The sequence below is a fragment of the Heterodontus francisci genome, chromosome 23 (genome assembly GCF_036365525.1).
Source record: "Heterodontus francisci isolate sHetFra1 chromosome 23, sHetFra1.hap1, whole genome shotgun sequence".
Classification (NCBI taxonomy): Eukaryota; Metazoa; Chordata; class Chondrichthyes; order Heterodontiformes; family Heterodontidae; genus Heterodontus; species Heterodontus francisci.
Window position 1 is genome coordinate 10,647,700 of NC_090393.1, and position 17,292 is coordinate 10,664,991.

General features: G+C 40.8%; 1 protein-coding gene across 1 annotated transcript; it reads right to left on the bottom strand.

The window, feature by feature from the left end:
- Positions 1 to 1,526: 1,526 nt before the first annotated feature.
- tbx1 (T-box transcription factor 1) lies at positions 1,527 to 17,030 on the bottom strand. The gene is made up of 8 exons (XM_068055542.1): positions 16,850 to 17,030; positions 15,583 to 15,919; positions 10,019 to 10,120; positions 7,568 to 7,739; positions 7,314 to 7,469; positions 5,144 to 5,211; positions 4,861 to 4,958; positions 1,527 to 1,879 (listed from the first exon to the last, which is right to left on the bottom strand). The coding sequence occupies exons 1-8, from the start codon at positions 17,028 to 17,030 to the stop codon at positions 1,527 to 1,529; spliced, it is 1,467 nt and encodes a 488-aa protein (XP_067911643.1).
- Positions 17,031 to 17,292: the final 262 nt, after the last annotated feature.

Consider the following 17,292-nt stretch of genomic DNA (forward strand, 5'->3'; position numbering starts at 1 on the left):
ACAAACATCGTTTTCATGTTAAAACAATATCGGCCACTAAAAAGTAACGGTTACTATCTAAATATACAGTATCTACAGGTTAGCTATCTACACTATTCCTGTTTAGAGATGCCATCCTTTAGGTTACTGTTACTCCACCACACAGTCCCTCTGTTTTTAATATAATCATTTGAATTATCCACATTGTAAGGAATAATAAATACCAACTTCATTCCGTGATAAATTCAACGTGACCAAACTTTGGCACTATAATTTGAAAAGATAATATCTGTGCGTGCGTGGACACAGTTCAACATGTCACAAAATAGCAACATGGCATAACGATAATTACCGACTAGTCGGCGATTGTTTTTTGTGTCTTTCTTCCTGTTTCAGAACACATGCAGAAATTAAGGCATTCTTTGACAGACATCAGAACGGACAAGAAATACAAGCGATTTAAAATCCCGGCATAGAAGTAACGCTATGGAGCCTCGGTTAGGGCTGATTGTCTGATCGCAGATGCCTGCATTTTAAGAGTAACACAGTAATAAATGTAAAATACATTCTCGCATCCATTTCCCAAATATAATATTTAGTTTCAATCTGCACACAAAACTAGAGAAATATATATATATATATATATTAAATTAGAATATTACAAATGCTTGGATCAGTAGGTAGCTTTAATCTTGCATTGCATAACTTATCTGAGCGAAATACGATAATTCATGGTGGGTTCTGAAATGATTTCTTATTTTCGTTTAAAATGTAATACTTAATGCACAGGGATTGTGATGTGCTGCTCTCATTTTATTTGTCTACATGGCCACCGGTATTAACACACAATCAAACGACCATTGCCTGAATGATACAGAAACACAGAAACTGGTTAAGCCTTTAACTGCGTGGCTAATTGGATAAGTTCGTGCCATTGTGAAATTGTCGCCATCGTCCCCGTAATAAACAACATATGGCTTCTCTCAAAGCTGAAAGTGCAACTCGACAACTTTTTCCGCACAAATAAAATAAAACTCCAGTTGCTGTTTCACGTTATTATCCACAGTTATCAGTGCAGTCTTCTCGCTGAAGTCACTTCGCTCACTTGCCAGGTGGGACAAGGCTGCTCTTGGAACCAATGGGAGGCAAGAAGTCCCACCCATGCCTTTCCCCAATTGCTTGGCCATGGCCGTCAATCTACCGCGGCGCAGCCACTGATTGGTGAAGCGCCGCGTCAATCAATCAAGAAAGCAACCAATCACAACACTACAATAGCAGTTGCCCTTGAACCCACCCACTCAAGGCAATCGCGACTGGAGCCCTCCTTCCAGCTGCACTGTGATTGGTCAGTGGGCTATCAATCACCTCCGCACAGTCACAATCTGAGTTCCAACAGCATGGACCTCCTTTGAACTGCAAATGTTGGTAACAGTTCAATTAAAGCAATGAGACAGATAATTCCCCCTTTTATTTGCGCATCTTCTTCAGTTCGCAGTATTAATAGTTTCCTTTTTTAAAAAGAAGTACATAGCATGAAGTCCTTGATGTTATCTGTGCCCATAGTCATAATTAGTGGGCGCTGCACTGGCGGGGTACATGTTTGCAGTTGGGTTCATGTGATGGTAGCCATGGCTGGCTATGCCAGACAGCGGGTAAGGGCTCGGCCTGGCTTTGGCACCGATGTAAGCATCGTGGTATGAACGGTACTTGTAGGTGTGGTGGAGGCTGTCCGGCGACTGCGTGTGGGGATCCAGCCGCAGTTCGTGAGGAGGGCTTGGCCGGGTGAGCGGATGTAGTCCGCCGGGGAGAGCCGGACTCAGCACCCGGGACATTAGCTGCTGCTGATGAGGATGCTCCGGGTGCATGGCAGTCCGGTCATAGTCACCTCTGGTGTCTGCATCTACCAATACAACGTGCCAAGCTTTAGAGACGCACACATTGAATTTCGACTCACAGTTCATCAACTTATCAAATCATGCGTTGTTAAATTAGTCGTTTGGTAGTACAGAACTTGGGTACTGCTGAAAATAGAGACATGTTGTTGAAGCTTTTCGTCTTGCACTCATCAGGACAGTACGCAAGAATAACCAATGTAACCAATGTCACTTGCCAACCAATTAGCACTCTCATGCAGTATAAGTTGTTGTTTTCCCTTACATTGGTTATTCTTGTGTACTGTGCTGATGAGTGCAAGACCAAAAGCTTTGACAACGTGTCTCTATTTTCAGCAATTCTCAAATTGTTTAATTATGAAAGGGTTTGACACCGTAGACTTGAGAAGTCACTAATAAATCTAGCAGAGAATTCAGAAGAAATTTATTTCCCCAGAGAGTGGTTAGAATGTGGAACACAATACCACTTGGAGTTGGAGTCAATAGAATAAAGGAGAAACTAGTTAAACACACGAGGGGGAAAGGAATAGAAGGATATGCTGATGGGGTGAGATGAGTAGGCAGGAGGAGCCCTTGTGGAAATGAAACACAGACCGATTAGGCTGATTTGCCTGTTTCACTGTTGTAAATTCAAAGTTCTTTTATGCAAACCATTCCTGCCCTGAACAGTTGGACAAAAGATCGGAATGCTTTCCCAACTGTCCCCCGCTTAAAAATGCTAAGAAATACAATTCATAAATTGTGTTCTGGATTAAATGCAAAGCAACGTTAACACAGAATGGAATTTGTTACGAAACATGAACCCTGAATCGTTATTTTAATGCTCGAGCCTCTAAATGTTATTTGTAATTAACTATGCCTGTCGAAAAAAGCAACCAAGATTAATTATGTAGAGTAACGTTACTAGCAGGACCAGCGTAAAAAAAAATGTAGCTTTTTTTAAAATGTGGAGATGGTGGGATGGGCTTTGAGTGTGCCTTAGTGCTCGCTGAGTTTAGCAGGGATAAGGTTCTGATCCCGCAGAGCGACCTCAGCCTCTATCCCTTCCGAGATAAATAATATAAGGACCTTATCATTGGGTGTGGGGAGAAGGCAGGCAACCGGGGGTTACATTCGCACCGTATCTGTCCGGCACATGCATTACTCTTGGGCAATACAAGGATAGGAAGGGCCAGCAAAAACGATTCTCCCTGCAGCGAGAGACTGCGAGGAAAGAGTTTATAATAGAATAATTTAGTTTGACTCGTCTCAATACGGCGACTCCTTACAAACCTCGGGGGCGGGGGAAAAGAGACTCTGCTATGTAATCCTCGGCAAGAAATGTGTAAGTTATTTGACCACTAGACCGTTCCTTTTCTGAATATTGTGCTCTGGCAAAAGTTTTCTTTCTTTTTAAATCTGAGATTAGATTTTTTTTTAATTGTATTGAAGTGGACGTAGGATGTAAAAGAAAAAAACTGTTCTCAGAGTAAAATCACCAATATGGCCGCTAGGAAAATAAAGCATTTAAGAATGGGGAATTTGCTTTAGCTGCTCTGTCCAATTGGTAAGGAAGGAACTTATATTTAAGCTTATTTCAGTTGCCTAGGCCCTACGTTCTGGAATACCCTCCCTACAACTCTCCGCCTCTCTACCTCACTTTCCTCTTTTAAGACGCTACTTAAAACATGCCTCTTTGACCAAGCTTTTGGTCATCTGCCCTAATATCTCCTTATGTGGCTCAGTGTCCAATTTTATTTTATAATGCTCTTGTGATGTTTTATTAGGTCAAAGGCGCTATATAAATCTAAGTTGTTGTTATATAGTGTCTTTTCCCATTACATCCCAAACCACTTTCCAGCAAATAAAGTAGTTTTGAAGCCTAATCACTATTGTAATATAGAAAACAAGGCAGCCATTTTGCGCACAGCAAGATGCCACAAACAGCAATGTGTTAATGATCAGATGACCCTTTTTAGTGATCTTATGTGAGAGATGAGCCTCGGACAGTGCAGCACTCTCTTGGTACTGCACTGAAGTAACAGCCTAGGTTATGGGCTCAAATCTTTGGAGTGGGACTTGAACCTCTAACCTCCTGCCTCAGAGAGATAGAGTCATAAAGCACAGAAACAGGCCCTTCGGCCCATCGTGTCTGTGCCAGCCATCAAGCACCTACCTATTCTAATCCGATTTTCGAGCACTTGGCCCGTAGCCTTGTATGCAAGTGCTCATCTAAATACTTCTCAAATGTTGTGATGGCTCCTGCCTCTACCACCTCTTCAGGCAGTGCGTTCCAAGTTATCACACTTGTTGAGTGGGTGTTTACTGCAGCGTCTGAGCGGCCTAATTTGGAGAACCAGAAGTGGCCGCAGAACCGTCCCTAGTGGATGTCGCCGTTTCTTGGGTTTTAATTTGACATGTTTTTGTTAGAGTTATTAAAGTTGTTTCATTAATCCTGTAATCTTGAACTGAAATTCACTCATTGATTGTTAGAACCCACTTCACGTTGAAAACAGTGTTAAATTTATCCATTCTACGGTTCAGATGTATTCTCCAAACTCACACAAAACAAGCTAGTTGGAGGAGCTCGGAGTCCTTCGAATTCAAAAGGGAAACGTACCATTTAATTCACATTAACATAAAAGATCCCAGAAAAAACTGAGAATTCTCCCGAGTGCCCTGGCCAACATTTCACCCCTTAACCAATACACACAAATATCACATTAAGGGGCCATTCATCGCATTTGCTGTTTGTGGGAGCTTGCGGTGCACAAACTGGTCGCTAAGATTTATCTACATAATTACACTTCAAAAGGTAAAAGCTGTGTGAAGCGCTCTAGGATGTCGTCATGATGTGAAAGATACGAGAAAAAAGTCACTTTTGTGTTTTAATATATATATATATTTAAAAGGTCGCACTAAGTTATCTTGCCAGAGAGAAAAAAACTACAGGGCTTGGCGGTGTTAACAGCAGTATTTGTGACACAGAATGAGCGGCGCCATACTGTACCTTTCTCGCTGCCGTTCTGTTGCGGTGATGACACTGGGTTTCGGTTTCTGGCGAAAGCGCTGATTAACTGTAAAGATCCCGGTCTGTGATTCCTTGGCCTAAAATATGGTACAAAACTGTTCATTCGAGAACATTTATATCAATCCCAGGTACTGTGTGTTGTTTTTGTAAAATGCATGCAAAAGTATTTTCTTTAAATTGCAAACCATAAATAAAGGTTAAAAATCCACTCACGATATCAAATAAAGTTCGTCATTCCCTTGAATTTAAGAAACAGACTTACCAGTCTTCGGGATCGCAGTCTCGAAATCCTTTAGCAAATGGATTGCTTGCGATTTTCAGTTGTGTTATCTGAGGGGATTAAAAATACTAATTTTCAATCAGGTGCAGATGCAACGGTGAAAGTAAATGTTGTGTACAATTCTAAACAAAAAGTTTGACTCCTGTGATTTTTTTTGTGGAAAAATAAATACTTCTCTAGTGATCCCTCTTAAATATCTTCAAATGTTAAGGTACCTTCAGTGGCACTTTGAGGGCCTCGAACCCAGATCCAGTTAAAATTGCACGTGTACCCAGAGTGACCTGAGCTGTATCTTTGTATTTTTTTTCAATATGTTTGTTGACTTCCAAATAAAAGGTACAATCTAAAGTAATAAAACTATGAATAAATGGGCATTCAAAAATATTCATTTTATACACCAATGCCGATTGCCCAGCCTTTATAAATCAGACTGATAAATGTGAGTTTCTCAGTCTACAAAACATACATTGGTCACTTTTAATGGCCTCAATAGCCATTTTCTCCTTCGTTTAAATGCACAGAGGAATCACATTACAGCGACAGATACAGCTGCATTAAACATCCTGCAAATGTAGCAAACTATTAAATAATAGCTCTCTCGCATATACTGTGTTGTCACATGCAGATATGATCAGGCGCGAAATTTTATATTGTTGTTAATTCATGGTTAAAATATGTCCCTGTAAATGTCCGGAATGGTTGTAAAACAAACTTTAATCCGTTATTGACAGTTGCAGACGGAAAGGTCAACTGATGGAAAGCAGGAGGTATGGTAGTCAGACTTGGAACAGCTGTTCACAGACATCAGGACCATGCCAACAGTGCTACACATCGGTATTTCATTAAAAAAAAAAGCCAACCGAAACAGATTTACAGGCCAAAACCAGTATTGAGAGATCTCTTCATATTCTAGTTCTTACAGACTAATATTTCAGGGGTTTGGCAAAAACATTGTCATTAAAAGTGGAATATAGCCCAGTTTGTCTAAGCCGCACCAGCTTTGATTGACACTTCTTGCCGAGGCACTTGCCGTGAAAAAAAAAAATAGCTGGGTCTTGAATTTACACAGATAATTGCGTCTCAGTGGGTTTTAGGAAGTTTTCTATAGTCATAATTGCAGGTCGGGAGCCCTTGGGGTTGGCTGAATGTGTAACATTATGGATTTGGAGCTGAGCTCCCTCAGCTATCAGGTTCCGCACAGAAGTTTTGGGAATGAGTTGAGCAGATGCACTGGAATGAGGGTTCTCTTCTCCCCAGATACTCTCCAAAACAGACTTCAACTCTCAAACGGCAACCGGGAGCTGCCAGTTCAAATCTGCCTTTTCAAAACCTGCTTCATGCTCCAAGCTCTCTGTAATCAGGATTCATGCATGCCAAGCAGAGATGAACAACAGATGACAATATGATTTAGCGCGAAGATCCGAAGGCATGACACTGGTGATACATTGACATGCTTCAATTTTATATGCACGTAAAATGCAAGCGAGACGGAGAATATGAATCCTTTTTTTTTGGTTTAACTTTTTTTTAAACAGCTGTTTCGACACGCCTCACGTTATTTCAATAAATTTAAAGGAGACAAATTTAATTTTCCATTCTGTATATTTGACTTCTGAAGGGGACCAGAGCAGCCGTGTGCCTTTAAGTACTGCAACGCAGAGCAATTTCAAGTATCCCCCCTCAGTCAGTTCACTGCAGACGGCGCATGGCCTGTGTTTGGTTAAGATTACCGATTTATTTACAGCTGTTAAAGCAGTGTCATGCATTATATATCTCTCAGCCTCGTCAAACGTGTATTTAAACGTCGATCTCCATTCATTGAATGACCACTACTGCATTCCCTGATTTCCAGCATTTTAAAGTTGTTCCCGTTATTTCAAAAATTAATAAATGTTCAGTTTACGAGAAAATAGATTGAGACCAATCCTTTTTATCAACTTTCAAATACAAGTTAACTGCACTACACTACGCTCAAGTCTGGCCTTTAACTGCAGGAAATTAATGATCATTCCAGGATTTAAAAAAAAATCTTTCTAAATCGTCATCGATCATTAACAACTTTGATGAATGAAGTATTGGAAATCCTATAGCCCCGTCAGTGTGAGGGCAGAGGATGATCCCATAATGAATAATAATCTCCAGATACACATACCCGGTGGTTCTGATATGCCGTGACCGCTGTAAATCTCGTCTCCTCAAATAGAAACGTTTTAAAGTTCTCCTCGGCGTACTTTTCACTGTCCTTTCTGGGGTCAACATACACGACGTGAAACCGCGGTTGGTATCTGTGCATGGAGTTTAGGATAATCTGTGTGCAAGAAAAAAAAAGATTATTTGAAAATTCATGGGTCTCAGCTGCCCACCCAAAAATAATTTAAACGAGACGTAAATCTTCAACCTACTTACATGACCGTTATCATCCAATAAATTGTTGGTTAGTTTTAGCTTGTCGAAAGAGACAATTTGTTTCATCCATTGAGCGCCCTTGGCTGGGGAGTCGGGATGATAATGTACTCTTCCCGGGGTTGCTGGATCTGCTTTACCCGCCACCAGCCAGGAGGAACTATGGAAAGCATACCTAAAGGGAGCAAAAATGAATGAGCCCAGTCAGTAACTAATTAAATAAACACAGGCAATTAATTCACGGAGCGCCAAAAACGCAATTGTTAGATTCATTTAATTTATAAGGTGAACCAGGTTTCAATTGAGGAGCGAGTCAGAATTTCTACTGCTCTTTTTCATAAAAGGCGCGATAACTTGTCCCGAGAATTAAAATGCAAAAAAGGAAACATAATAATTGTGGGGTTCCATCATCTCCTCTTCATGTTTTAGACTCAGAGGCTAAAGCCTTTCTGGTGAAAATATACCGAGATCCATGTTTATACTGTCATTATTGACAACAACTAGAAGATTAGTAAATAAAACACAATAAAAACAACAGTTCGTGCATATTATTCTTTATGAAAACGAGTGTCAAATCTAAATTACTTAAATAAATAATCATCTTACATTTTCATTGTGCAGTCACCATATGCAACTTTAGGCGCGTTCTTAAAATCGCTCTTAAGCGATAAAAACTTCGATACAAATCGGTGACGGAACTTCCCATTCCCTTGCCCTAACATACATATGATTAGGTACTAAAGACGACAGAAATCTTTTCATTATCCAGCACCATATTCTACTTTCACTCGAAAATATCAATATAATATGCATATATGCCAGACGGAATAAAAACATTTCTAACCTTTTTCTCTGCATTATTTTTATGCGTCTCCTTTAACGTTTAAAACTGCTACAACATAAAGTGTCGAAGCAAAGTGTTCCTTGAGAAAGCATGACTTAATTCAACTACTTTAATGTTTAAATCATCAATTTGTAAATCCATTGAACGCCTTAGAAGATGGCGTGGAATTTATTTTTTTGAGAAACTTGCAACAAAGCCTAGGAGAGTGGCGCCTTCTCTTCAAATAAGTATCATTCTGGAAAATACGGGGCGCAATCAAATCAAACTCAAGTCACGCAGCAAAAATCCCGCGCCTTTATTTCATAAGTTTCAAAAATCCACAGGAACATTCCTTATGAACACGGGTGAAAGGAGACTGGTATATGGAAACTAAGGAGTGCCAGTGAAATGCCCTGAAAGTTGGCGTCCAACCCGCTTGTAACCGCGTGTGGCCAAGGACACTGTCCTTCCCCATCCATTATTTTGTATTTTAAACCACGGCCACAATAGGCGGTGGTCGGGCTGGTTATTGGCAATTCTCAATAGCTTAATGGAACGCCAGTGGTTTCCGGAAGCTTTATTTCAGCCGCAAAGAGCAAGGGAGGGCTGCTAATAATTTTGCTTTAGAATCTTTTCAGTGCAGACTCTTATATGGATAAAGTAACAATTGCCCTCTGTGCTGTACATTTTCCATGTATCGCCTTGAACTTTTCTCTCTGATCTTCAAATTAATTCTAATTTCAGGCCTGTCGGCTATTTTATTTACATAGAACATAGAACAGTACAGTACAGGCCCTTCGGCTCACGATGTTGTGGATGGAAACATTTTTTTTTTGCCTGCATTTAAACAAGCCGCGATTAAAAAGACACCATCCACAGCACACGTTGTTCAGGGCATTCAAATCCTCCGTTACTGTAGATCAGAACAAGCCTGTTTCCTGTGTCAATATTTACTGCAGTTGTTTTGGCTGAATAACTCCTCGACATTGTAACAAATTGTTTACAAGATACACCAAGCAATGTGAGCGAGGAGGCGCTGTGATTAGATTTAGCAAAAAATAAATCTTTGTAATGAGGGAAATAGAGCAAAATGCTGAATTAATGGTGCATTTAATAATGACCAATTATGATACAAATGCAATCCTATGCTCATGTATATGAACAATCTTGGATAATAAGATAGCAACTTCATGACACCTGAAACAGTCCTTTGCAATAACCTGTTGCGCATCTCTAGGTTAATACTGATTTAGCTTCACTTGAACTAGTTTAGACCGAGGCGATTGCAATTTAATGCACCGTTTAAATGTAAAAAAAAAGACACACGTACAGCCCCGGGGGGTGTCCTGGGGTGGGTGGGGCAATATGACCTTGAGGTTTGAAGTGTTTAAATAGGGCAATTGTTATATAAAAGTGTATATATACATACAAAAGCAGCATTAGAGTGCGTTTCTGGCACTGTATGTTAGAGCGATTTGTGTTTTACGTGGTTAGTGGTTACTTTTATCTCTCAGGTTGTTGCTGCCTTGAAGGAAGGTCCATCTGAAATTGTTTCAGCCCCCATGCTAACAGCAGTTGGGATTCTTTTTTTTTCCGCTAAAGAACCGTTGTCAAAGTTTTATTTAACTTGCCGGTATCTTTTGTCGTCGACGGGTACAAAATCCATGAGCAGCATATAGTCAGCCATGGGATCCATGCCAAAAATCTTCACTTGAAAAGTCGGGAACATTCTCCTATGAGAGGGGAGAAAAGGAGCGAGGCGATTAAACCGCACAGTCAACAATTGGCGAAGATCCGTTAAAGAGACACAACACCGGCAGCTCGCGGGTCACAGAAAGGAACCTCAGCCTCTCCCTTCCAAGTCTTGATTCCCTCTCTGTAAAGGACCTTGACAAGTTTTTTTTATATAACCAATAGTGAAAATAGTTGCTGTTACTCATTCAATTCCGATCTGGGTGAAATCCAGTTACATATTTCATAAATAGATGCTTCCGCTCATTGCCTGGAATTCTACCCAAATCCTTGCATTTCACAAACCACCTTCAGTACCGTATGGCTTACTCCTCAACTCTCCCAAAATATGGAGTCAAAATACTGCCGACTGGGACTGTGTAAACCTACCTATCTAGTGATAAACCTCAGAGGCCTGCAGCCTTGTCCCTGCTTTGAAAGTTAGGGCAACACAACGAAGGGATTGTCGAATGATTCCATTATTGTTGCTATTTTTCTTTTTAAAAACTGACGAATAATTTTAGAAATCAGCTCTATGCGAATACTCAGTGAGTTGTAATATAATTTTGTGCAGAAATGGGTATTGCTTCATTAGGAGCCCAGTGTAAAAAAATAACTTGAACCTGAAACGTTGACTCTGTTTCTCGCTCCACAGATACTGCCAGATCTGCTGAGTATTTCCAGTACTTTCTATTTTATTTCAGATTTCCAGCATCTGCAGTATTTTGCCTTTATAAAAATTTTAACGACCAGGTTTTGCTGGGATCATCTGATAAACCATTATTTTTAAAGTGAAATAAAATAATCATTTTGTAATAAATACAGAAGGTAAATCGAGGGACTCCATAAAAGGATCCCAACAGGTGAACAATTGAAATTAAGAGATTGCAAACTAGGTTACTGCAACATAATATTAAATGAATTATGTATGCACCTGTCTACCAGAGTTCAGTCAGCTACCTTACCCACTCAAGTTCAGTTATTATTTAAGGATATTCTATTCTGATCTGTGCTTTTGATACAAATAAAATATATCTATACAAAAAGAATGTCTGTCATAGGTTACTTAGTGGTTATGTGAGGCTATTTTACAGGAATTTTCATATTACGTTGTCTTCATCTAACCCTAAAGTTGGCCTATGCGGAATGGAACTGCTATAATTAAGCGGCCGGCATTGCTCTGTGAGTGTGTGTCTGTGCGTGCGTAAGGGTGTGTGTATAGGGGTATGTATGTAGGGGTGTGTGTGTGTAGGAGGATATATGTAGGGGTGTGTGCGTAAGGGTGTGTGTATAGGTGTGTGTAGGGGGTGTATGTAGGTGTGTGTGTAGGGGTATGTGAGAGTGTGTAGGGGTATAAGGGTTAATATTTTATTTTCTTAAACTCCAACATCAATTTAAAACACGATTTATAATAAGCGAATTTTAAATCTGACAATTTCTCACGTAAGAAAATGTGTAATAGCTCAACAGAATTAATTAGAAATTAATGAAATGAGGGGCGATTTCAAAACACAGCCCGTCTCCGGATAGTGAAATCTTGAGATAAAAGTGTGGGGATCTATTTTTTACTCGGCAGGGTTTTAGGTTTCTTTCCCCATTTAATTGAAGAAAGCGAAGTGCACTTTTGTCAAAAAGGTTGCTGTTAACATTAAAGGTGAGGAGCAGCGACCAATAGAGTGGGATTAGACTAGATGGCTGGCGTGCACACTTCATGGCCAGATGGCCTATTTCTTGGCAGTAACATTCTACCATTCTGATGAGTGGTGAATTTTTGCCCTTGGTCCTTACACAGGACATGTTTAAGGGTTTGCATTTCCGTTGGAGGTTATATTATCCTGTAGCTTTCAATTGTTGCTGCATTACGAGTATACCCTTGTTTTCCCCTAAACAACTTTTCTTTGGCCGCACAGGTCTGAGCGAATCAATACATCGTCTTCTCCTGAACCTTGCAGTGTCTGTTGGAGATGAACCGATTGAAACCGTTCAATAAAATCTGGTAGACCACATTTTATTTTAATTGAGTTGTGATTCAGGCACACTGCCTTAGTTTTGACTCACTAACTTTGGAAATTACAATGGCAGGGTGTTTACTACGGTTCAGCCTACGGGGCAATAGTTAGCCGTTTGATTTAATTTCCTGTCTCGCTGACACGTTCGGAATGATTCTCCAATTGAGTTTAGAAACCCCCTGTATTATTTACAGCTAAATCTCCGCGAGCTGAGCGACATTAAATTATACAAAGTCCCCATGATATAACTCCTCACCCCGCCTGAATATCTATAAACAATTTTCTCTCGAACAAGATATTTCGCGGCACTCATTGCGAAAGATTCAGAAACAGAAAACTACACACAAGCAGCAGACACCAGTGCAGGGCTGAAGCACCGAGTTCACTGTCCTGGCGGCATCACCACCTGAATGAGGCCTATGTTCACTGAACAACTTAAAAGGACAAATGTAGTGGAAGTAGCACGGCTTGGTCAACGACTATAACATTCAGAGATTGACAGTAAACGTTCTACTTTTGCAATAGCTAACTTTATCCGTCGGGGTGGTGACACTTTATTTTACAATGGGTTCCTTCTTGTTTCATTTTTTCCTGCAATCTGATTTTGTCAATTGAAAGTTGTAGTTCAGCAATTGAGTAAATGTACTCGAAAAAAATGGATAACTTGTCACCCGTGTAATAGTTTTCATGAACTGGACGAAAAATCCTGTAACTTGCATTCCCTTTTAAATAACTTGAGTGTACTGCTGTGAATTTTAATATCATGTGGTATATACATAATATATAAATGAGTATATATGGAAATATAATATATGCAAAAGACAAATGCATACATATATATTTGACGAACTTTATGCTTAATTCCATTTAATGTTTATAACGACTTTGCATAACGCTTAGTGTCCTAGTCACATGTACAAGTTAATTTTATATTTCATCCTAAACTGACCTGAAACAAAGACATAAATTAGTAACACACTACGGAGTTGGTTAGTTAATTTTTTTTTTAAAAAGCTTTCACAGATTGAGAGACTTGGCAAGAACAAAAATTTCCATTCCTTATCGTTTTCCCAGTATTGTGCAGCCAGCAAAAGGGTTTTGTTTTGAAGAGCTTATTTTATATTTATCTTATTAGCTGCAAATACACACACCGTGGAGGAATTTTAACAGCTATCGTCTGTCCCATCCACGTTCAGTGGCCGAATCATTCCAAAAACAAACCCACACCCTTCCATTTCTTCAAATGTCTTTTTACATGCTGCTTGACAAAAAATGTCAGTCGAGTGTGCACAAAAATATCCCTCAACAAATACAAGATTCTACGATTCTAGTCCAAAAAACTACAAGCATATTTGGCAGTTGTTAAACGGATTAAATTGATTTTATGCCAGGTTATAATATAGACGAGCGCAGAAAAATCATCAATGAGCCAGAATCTTTTGAGTTGGTGCCATCATACTGATTGCTATTATGGCAAACAGCTCAAAGCACAACAGAAGATAAGCTAATGTAACACCTATATTCAGATTTACTAAACTTACGATGAGTACATTAAAAGAATTGGCTACGTTAGAGCACTGACTTCAAAGTAAAAATATTTTAAACCTTAGGCTTCTACAGAGTTAAGACAAGATAGACATGGGACACCTATTAATCCAATATTAATGCTGCTCACCCCCTCCTCCCTGGAACCGCCATTTTCCGCCAAACAAATGAACAAGCTGAGTGCAGCTATAAAAACATTGCACACTGCAGCTGAAAGGACCGAAAGAAAGGGAAACGATCTCCCTATTCAAATCATGCCCAGATATGCGCTGTTTTATTTCCTTGCATTTTTTAAAAAGCTGAACATTTCTCGGTAATTTACAAGTCTGTGGGATCAATGCCACTCGATCGGATTTCAGTTACGGCTCCCTCTTCATAAATGTACACTAGACTGGAGCTTAAATAGCACGACCGGCTTAAATGAGATCTTAAACTATTTCGATTTGATAAATTGAAAACTACTATTAATTTTTTTTTTGTAAAACTGCATTACCAGTACAACACACACGCCCAAAACAAACTGTGCAACAATTGTTTTTTTTTTAAATTGCTAGTTATGTTATTCTGTCAGAGCTTCACTCCAATTCAAAATGGACTTGACTTTTTATTTAAATATTAAACTCTCGGTTCCTCTGTCTGTATGTTGGGAATATCTACAGATCCAAAAGGAATCAACAATTCCAGGGGTTAACTATCTTGACACGTTTTAAAGACGAGACGCCCACAGATTATAAACAGGAATCAACCAGGTTTTAGTTTGTTAAGAATGTTATAAACATCTTGCAGAAGCTCAAAAATATTTCACAGATCTTTTAGTGCAAATATTTCAGTACTTGAGCCCAGTGTTCTGCTCCCTGCATAAGCAGACCCACAGCACACAGGACATTCTGCAGGTTTACAGCTGCTGAGGGGGTGGGATTGTGGGGTGGTTGGATTGGGGAAATCACGGCCAGTGTGTTTTCTCGATCCATCATGAAGTAGTGGGGCCGAGTGTACACAAAGCGCTCCGATAATAGGAACGGCAAGTCAGAGACAGAGTGGAGAACTGCTCCCCTTTTTATCTGTTTTCACAATCTCCCAGGTCGAAGTTCTCGCTCGTGCGACATCCTCTCTTGAAGAGAAAGACGTGAAAGGAAGAAAATGCCATTCCTGCACATCTGATTAAATGAAAGAAGGCTGATACCTAACTAACCTCAGCCGCCCCAGTTCACCGCGGGGTAATGCGGTTTGTTCAATATTTTCACATCTAGCTCTCCCTGTCCGGCACCCAGGCGGCCCCCTTCAGCACCGTGTATACACAGTATTATTACTTTGTATCATTAATAGGCTATCCGAGTTGTGGGCCAGTATTGCAGCGAGGGAAGTCTCAGCATGTAAGTGAGGTGATTTTGTATTCTGCTTTCAGTGCCGTTTAAATACATCGCTGCATTCATTGATCACTTCAGATTGCTCCGCAAGAGAGGGGGGCATTTAAGGCAGAATTTAGGAAATTAATGTAACCTTAGCTTTTAATGGACTTCAAATGCAAGCACCATAAATCTAATGGGCAATCGAAACTGCGAGGATGTACCCTGGATTTAAGTGGTGGGAATTTATGTGCCAGACTGTTTTCAAAAGTTTAAAATAATGCATTGGAGCGGGGTTGATTTCATTTGATATCATTGGTGAAACATGCCCAGAGGGAAAGTTTGTACTTTTTTTGGCACATTAATAAACCCGATTGACAATTGTAAACACTAATGTTACAAGGCTTCAGCCCAAAAAAATTTCGAAAAATAAAGAAAGTTGGGGACTTTTTTCCGAAAGTTAATTTGAGGCTGAAAAAAGAACATTCGTGTTGGCAAGAAAAGACAGGGACACAATTGTAAAATATGGCGGCTGTGTATTTAAAAAGGTGCCGGGATCCTTACCTCCCCGCTTTGGTGACTATCATCTCGGTCCCGAGCTGGTTAAACTCGTCCCATAGCGCTTTCATCTCCAGCTGCACCGTAATATTGGCCACTTTCGGGTTCTTCTTGACCGGTGCTTTGCTGGACGAGGTGGCCGATGAGCAGCTGGAGGAGTCGGCGTTGGCCAGCGAGGACGGGGCCGTGTCGCTGCTGCCGAAACTGCTGTAGCTGTTGTGCTGGGCGCTCGGACAGGGCTCGTAGTGCGCTTCGTGATTGTAGGGACCGGGGTCTCCGGGAGAAGGCGAGAGCTGATAACCCCCGGAAGAGTTCAAGCTACTAATGCTGTTGGCAGTGAAGGCTGCAACATCACAGAAATGAGAGAGTTGCGTTAACCAGGGGCTGGAGATCGCCGAGATCATTTCCTAATTTTTCCCTGGCTCTCTTTTCCAAAAATAATTAAATATTTCCTCGCTGCTATTTCTTCCTCTCTCTCTCTCTCTCGTCTTGTTTTTCTCTCTGTTTCCTTTTGCCTTTCCTTCTCCGCTCTGTAGTACCAGCTTAACCCAAATGACACCGCACTCAGCGCTGCGCTGCACCAATGTGGCGCAACTCTAGTTGAGAGCTCTTATCTTTAGCGGAGGGCCTCCCCTCGCCATCAAAACCGGTTCCTGTTTTTTTCTATTTAGATAAGGACCTACAGGTAATGTGGATTTCGTCGCCTTGGGACGAAGACCTGACTTCTGATTGACAGAGCATTGCGCCTTTTTTTTAAATGGTCTTTCCGACACCCATCACTTAAAGTGGGGGTGGGGTGGAAGGGGGCGGGGGGCAACGAGAGACGTCGGTCACACACACAAAAAAACATTTAAACAATGGGGATCCGCGTTTGCATTGGAAACCCATTCAGACAATAACAAACACGGATCCACCATCAATAAATAAATGACATAAGGGCTGATTGTCAGGTTAACCCCAAACCCCACACAGTTAAAACCAGCGCAATGTTTTTGTTTGGGGAGGGGGGGGGGGGGGCGGTGGGCGGAGGGGAGAGGACGTTTTCGACACATTTCACACTGAACATTTTAAAAAAAGACACACACCAGGTCTGATTTTCATATCGGCTTATCGGTGACACACTGGCGATTCGCGGCGCCCAGTCTACGCGGCGAACACGTTACTGAAATTGCGTAATCGTGCTCGGAAAACGTGTGGGAGTGAAGTTCCTTCGAACCAAGCTTTCTTTAATCGATATATAAAACTTTGCAAAAGCGCTTTGGCGATCACCTACCTTCCATGTCCCTTGTCACGGTGCTAAAATGCATCCTACTGCAAGTTAGAGGGTGATCCAAGTGCTTCCCGAGTGCAGTACTTTGCAGGATCGCTTCGTTTCCTGGTTGCTGGGCCGCTGAAATCAGAGAGGCAATACTGAAAGCATTTGCCTTGGGAGAGAGAGGACTGTTTTCGTCCATAGGAGAAGATTGTAAAAGCGCTGGAATTTCCCCTTTCCTTCCTTCTTTCCTCCCCTTTACAAAACTGTAACCAAACAGAACAAGAGATCCGAGTTTAAACCTTTTTAGCCACGGATCTCACTGCGTTTTTTAAAAAAAAAAGTTTGTTTTTGTCTTCCCCTTTTTCCAAAATAAAAAGTTACATGGAACGGGCCCTCCGGGTGTTCAATATCCTACAGTCCTCTTTCATTTTCCCAGGCGACTTTGTTTTGTGCTGGAGATA

Coding starts and splice junctions, on each gene's coding strand:
- tbx1 (XM_068055542.1), bottom strand. CDS start 17,030: ATGGACGAAAACAGTCCTCTCTCTCCCAAGGCAAATGCTTTCAGTATT. Junction 10,121..15,582: donor ATAGTCACCAAAGCGGGGAG/GTAAGGATCCCG, acceptor CCCCTCTCATAG/GAGAATGTTCCCGACTTTTC. Junction 7,740..10,018: donor GTCGACGACAAAAGATACCG/GCAAGTTAAATA, acceptor TGCTCCCTTTAG/GTATGCTTTCCATAGTTCCT.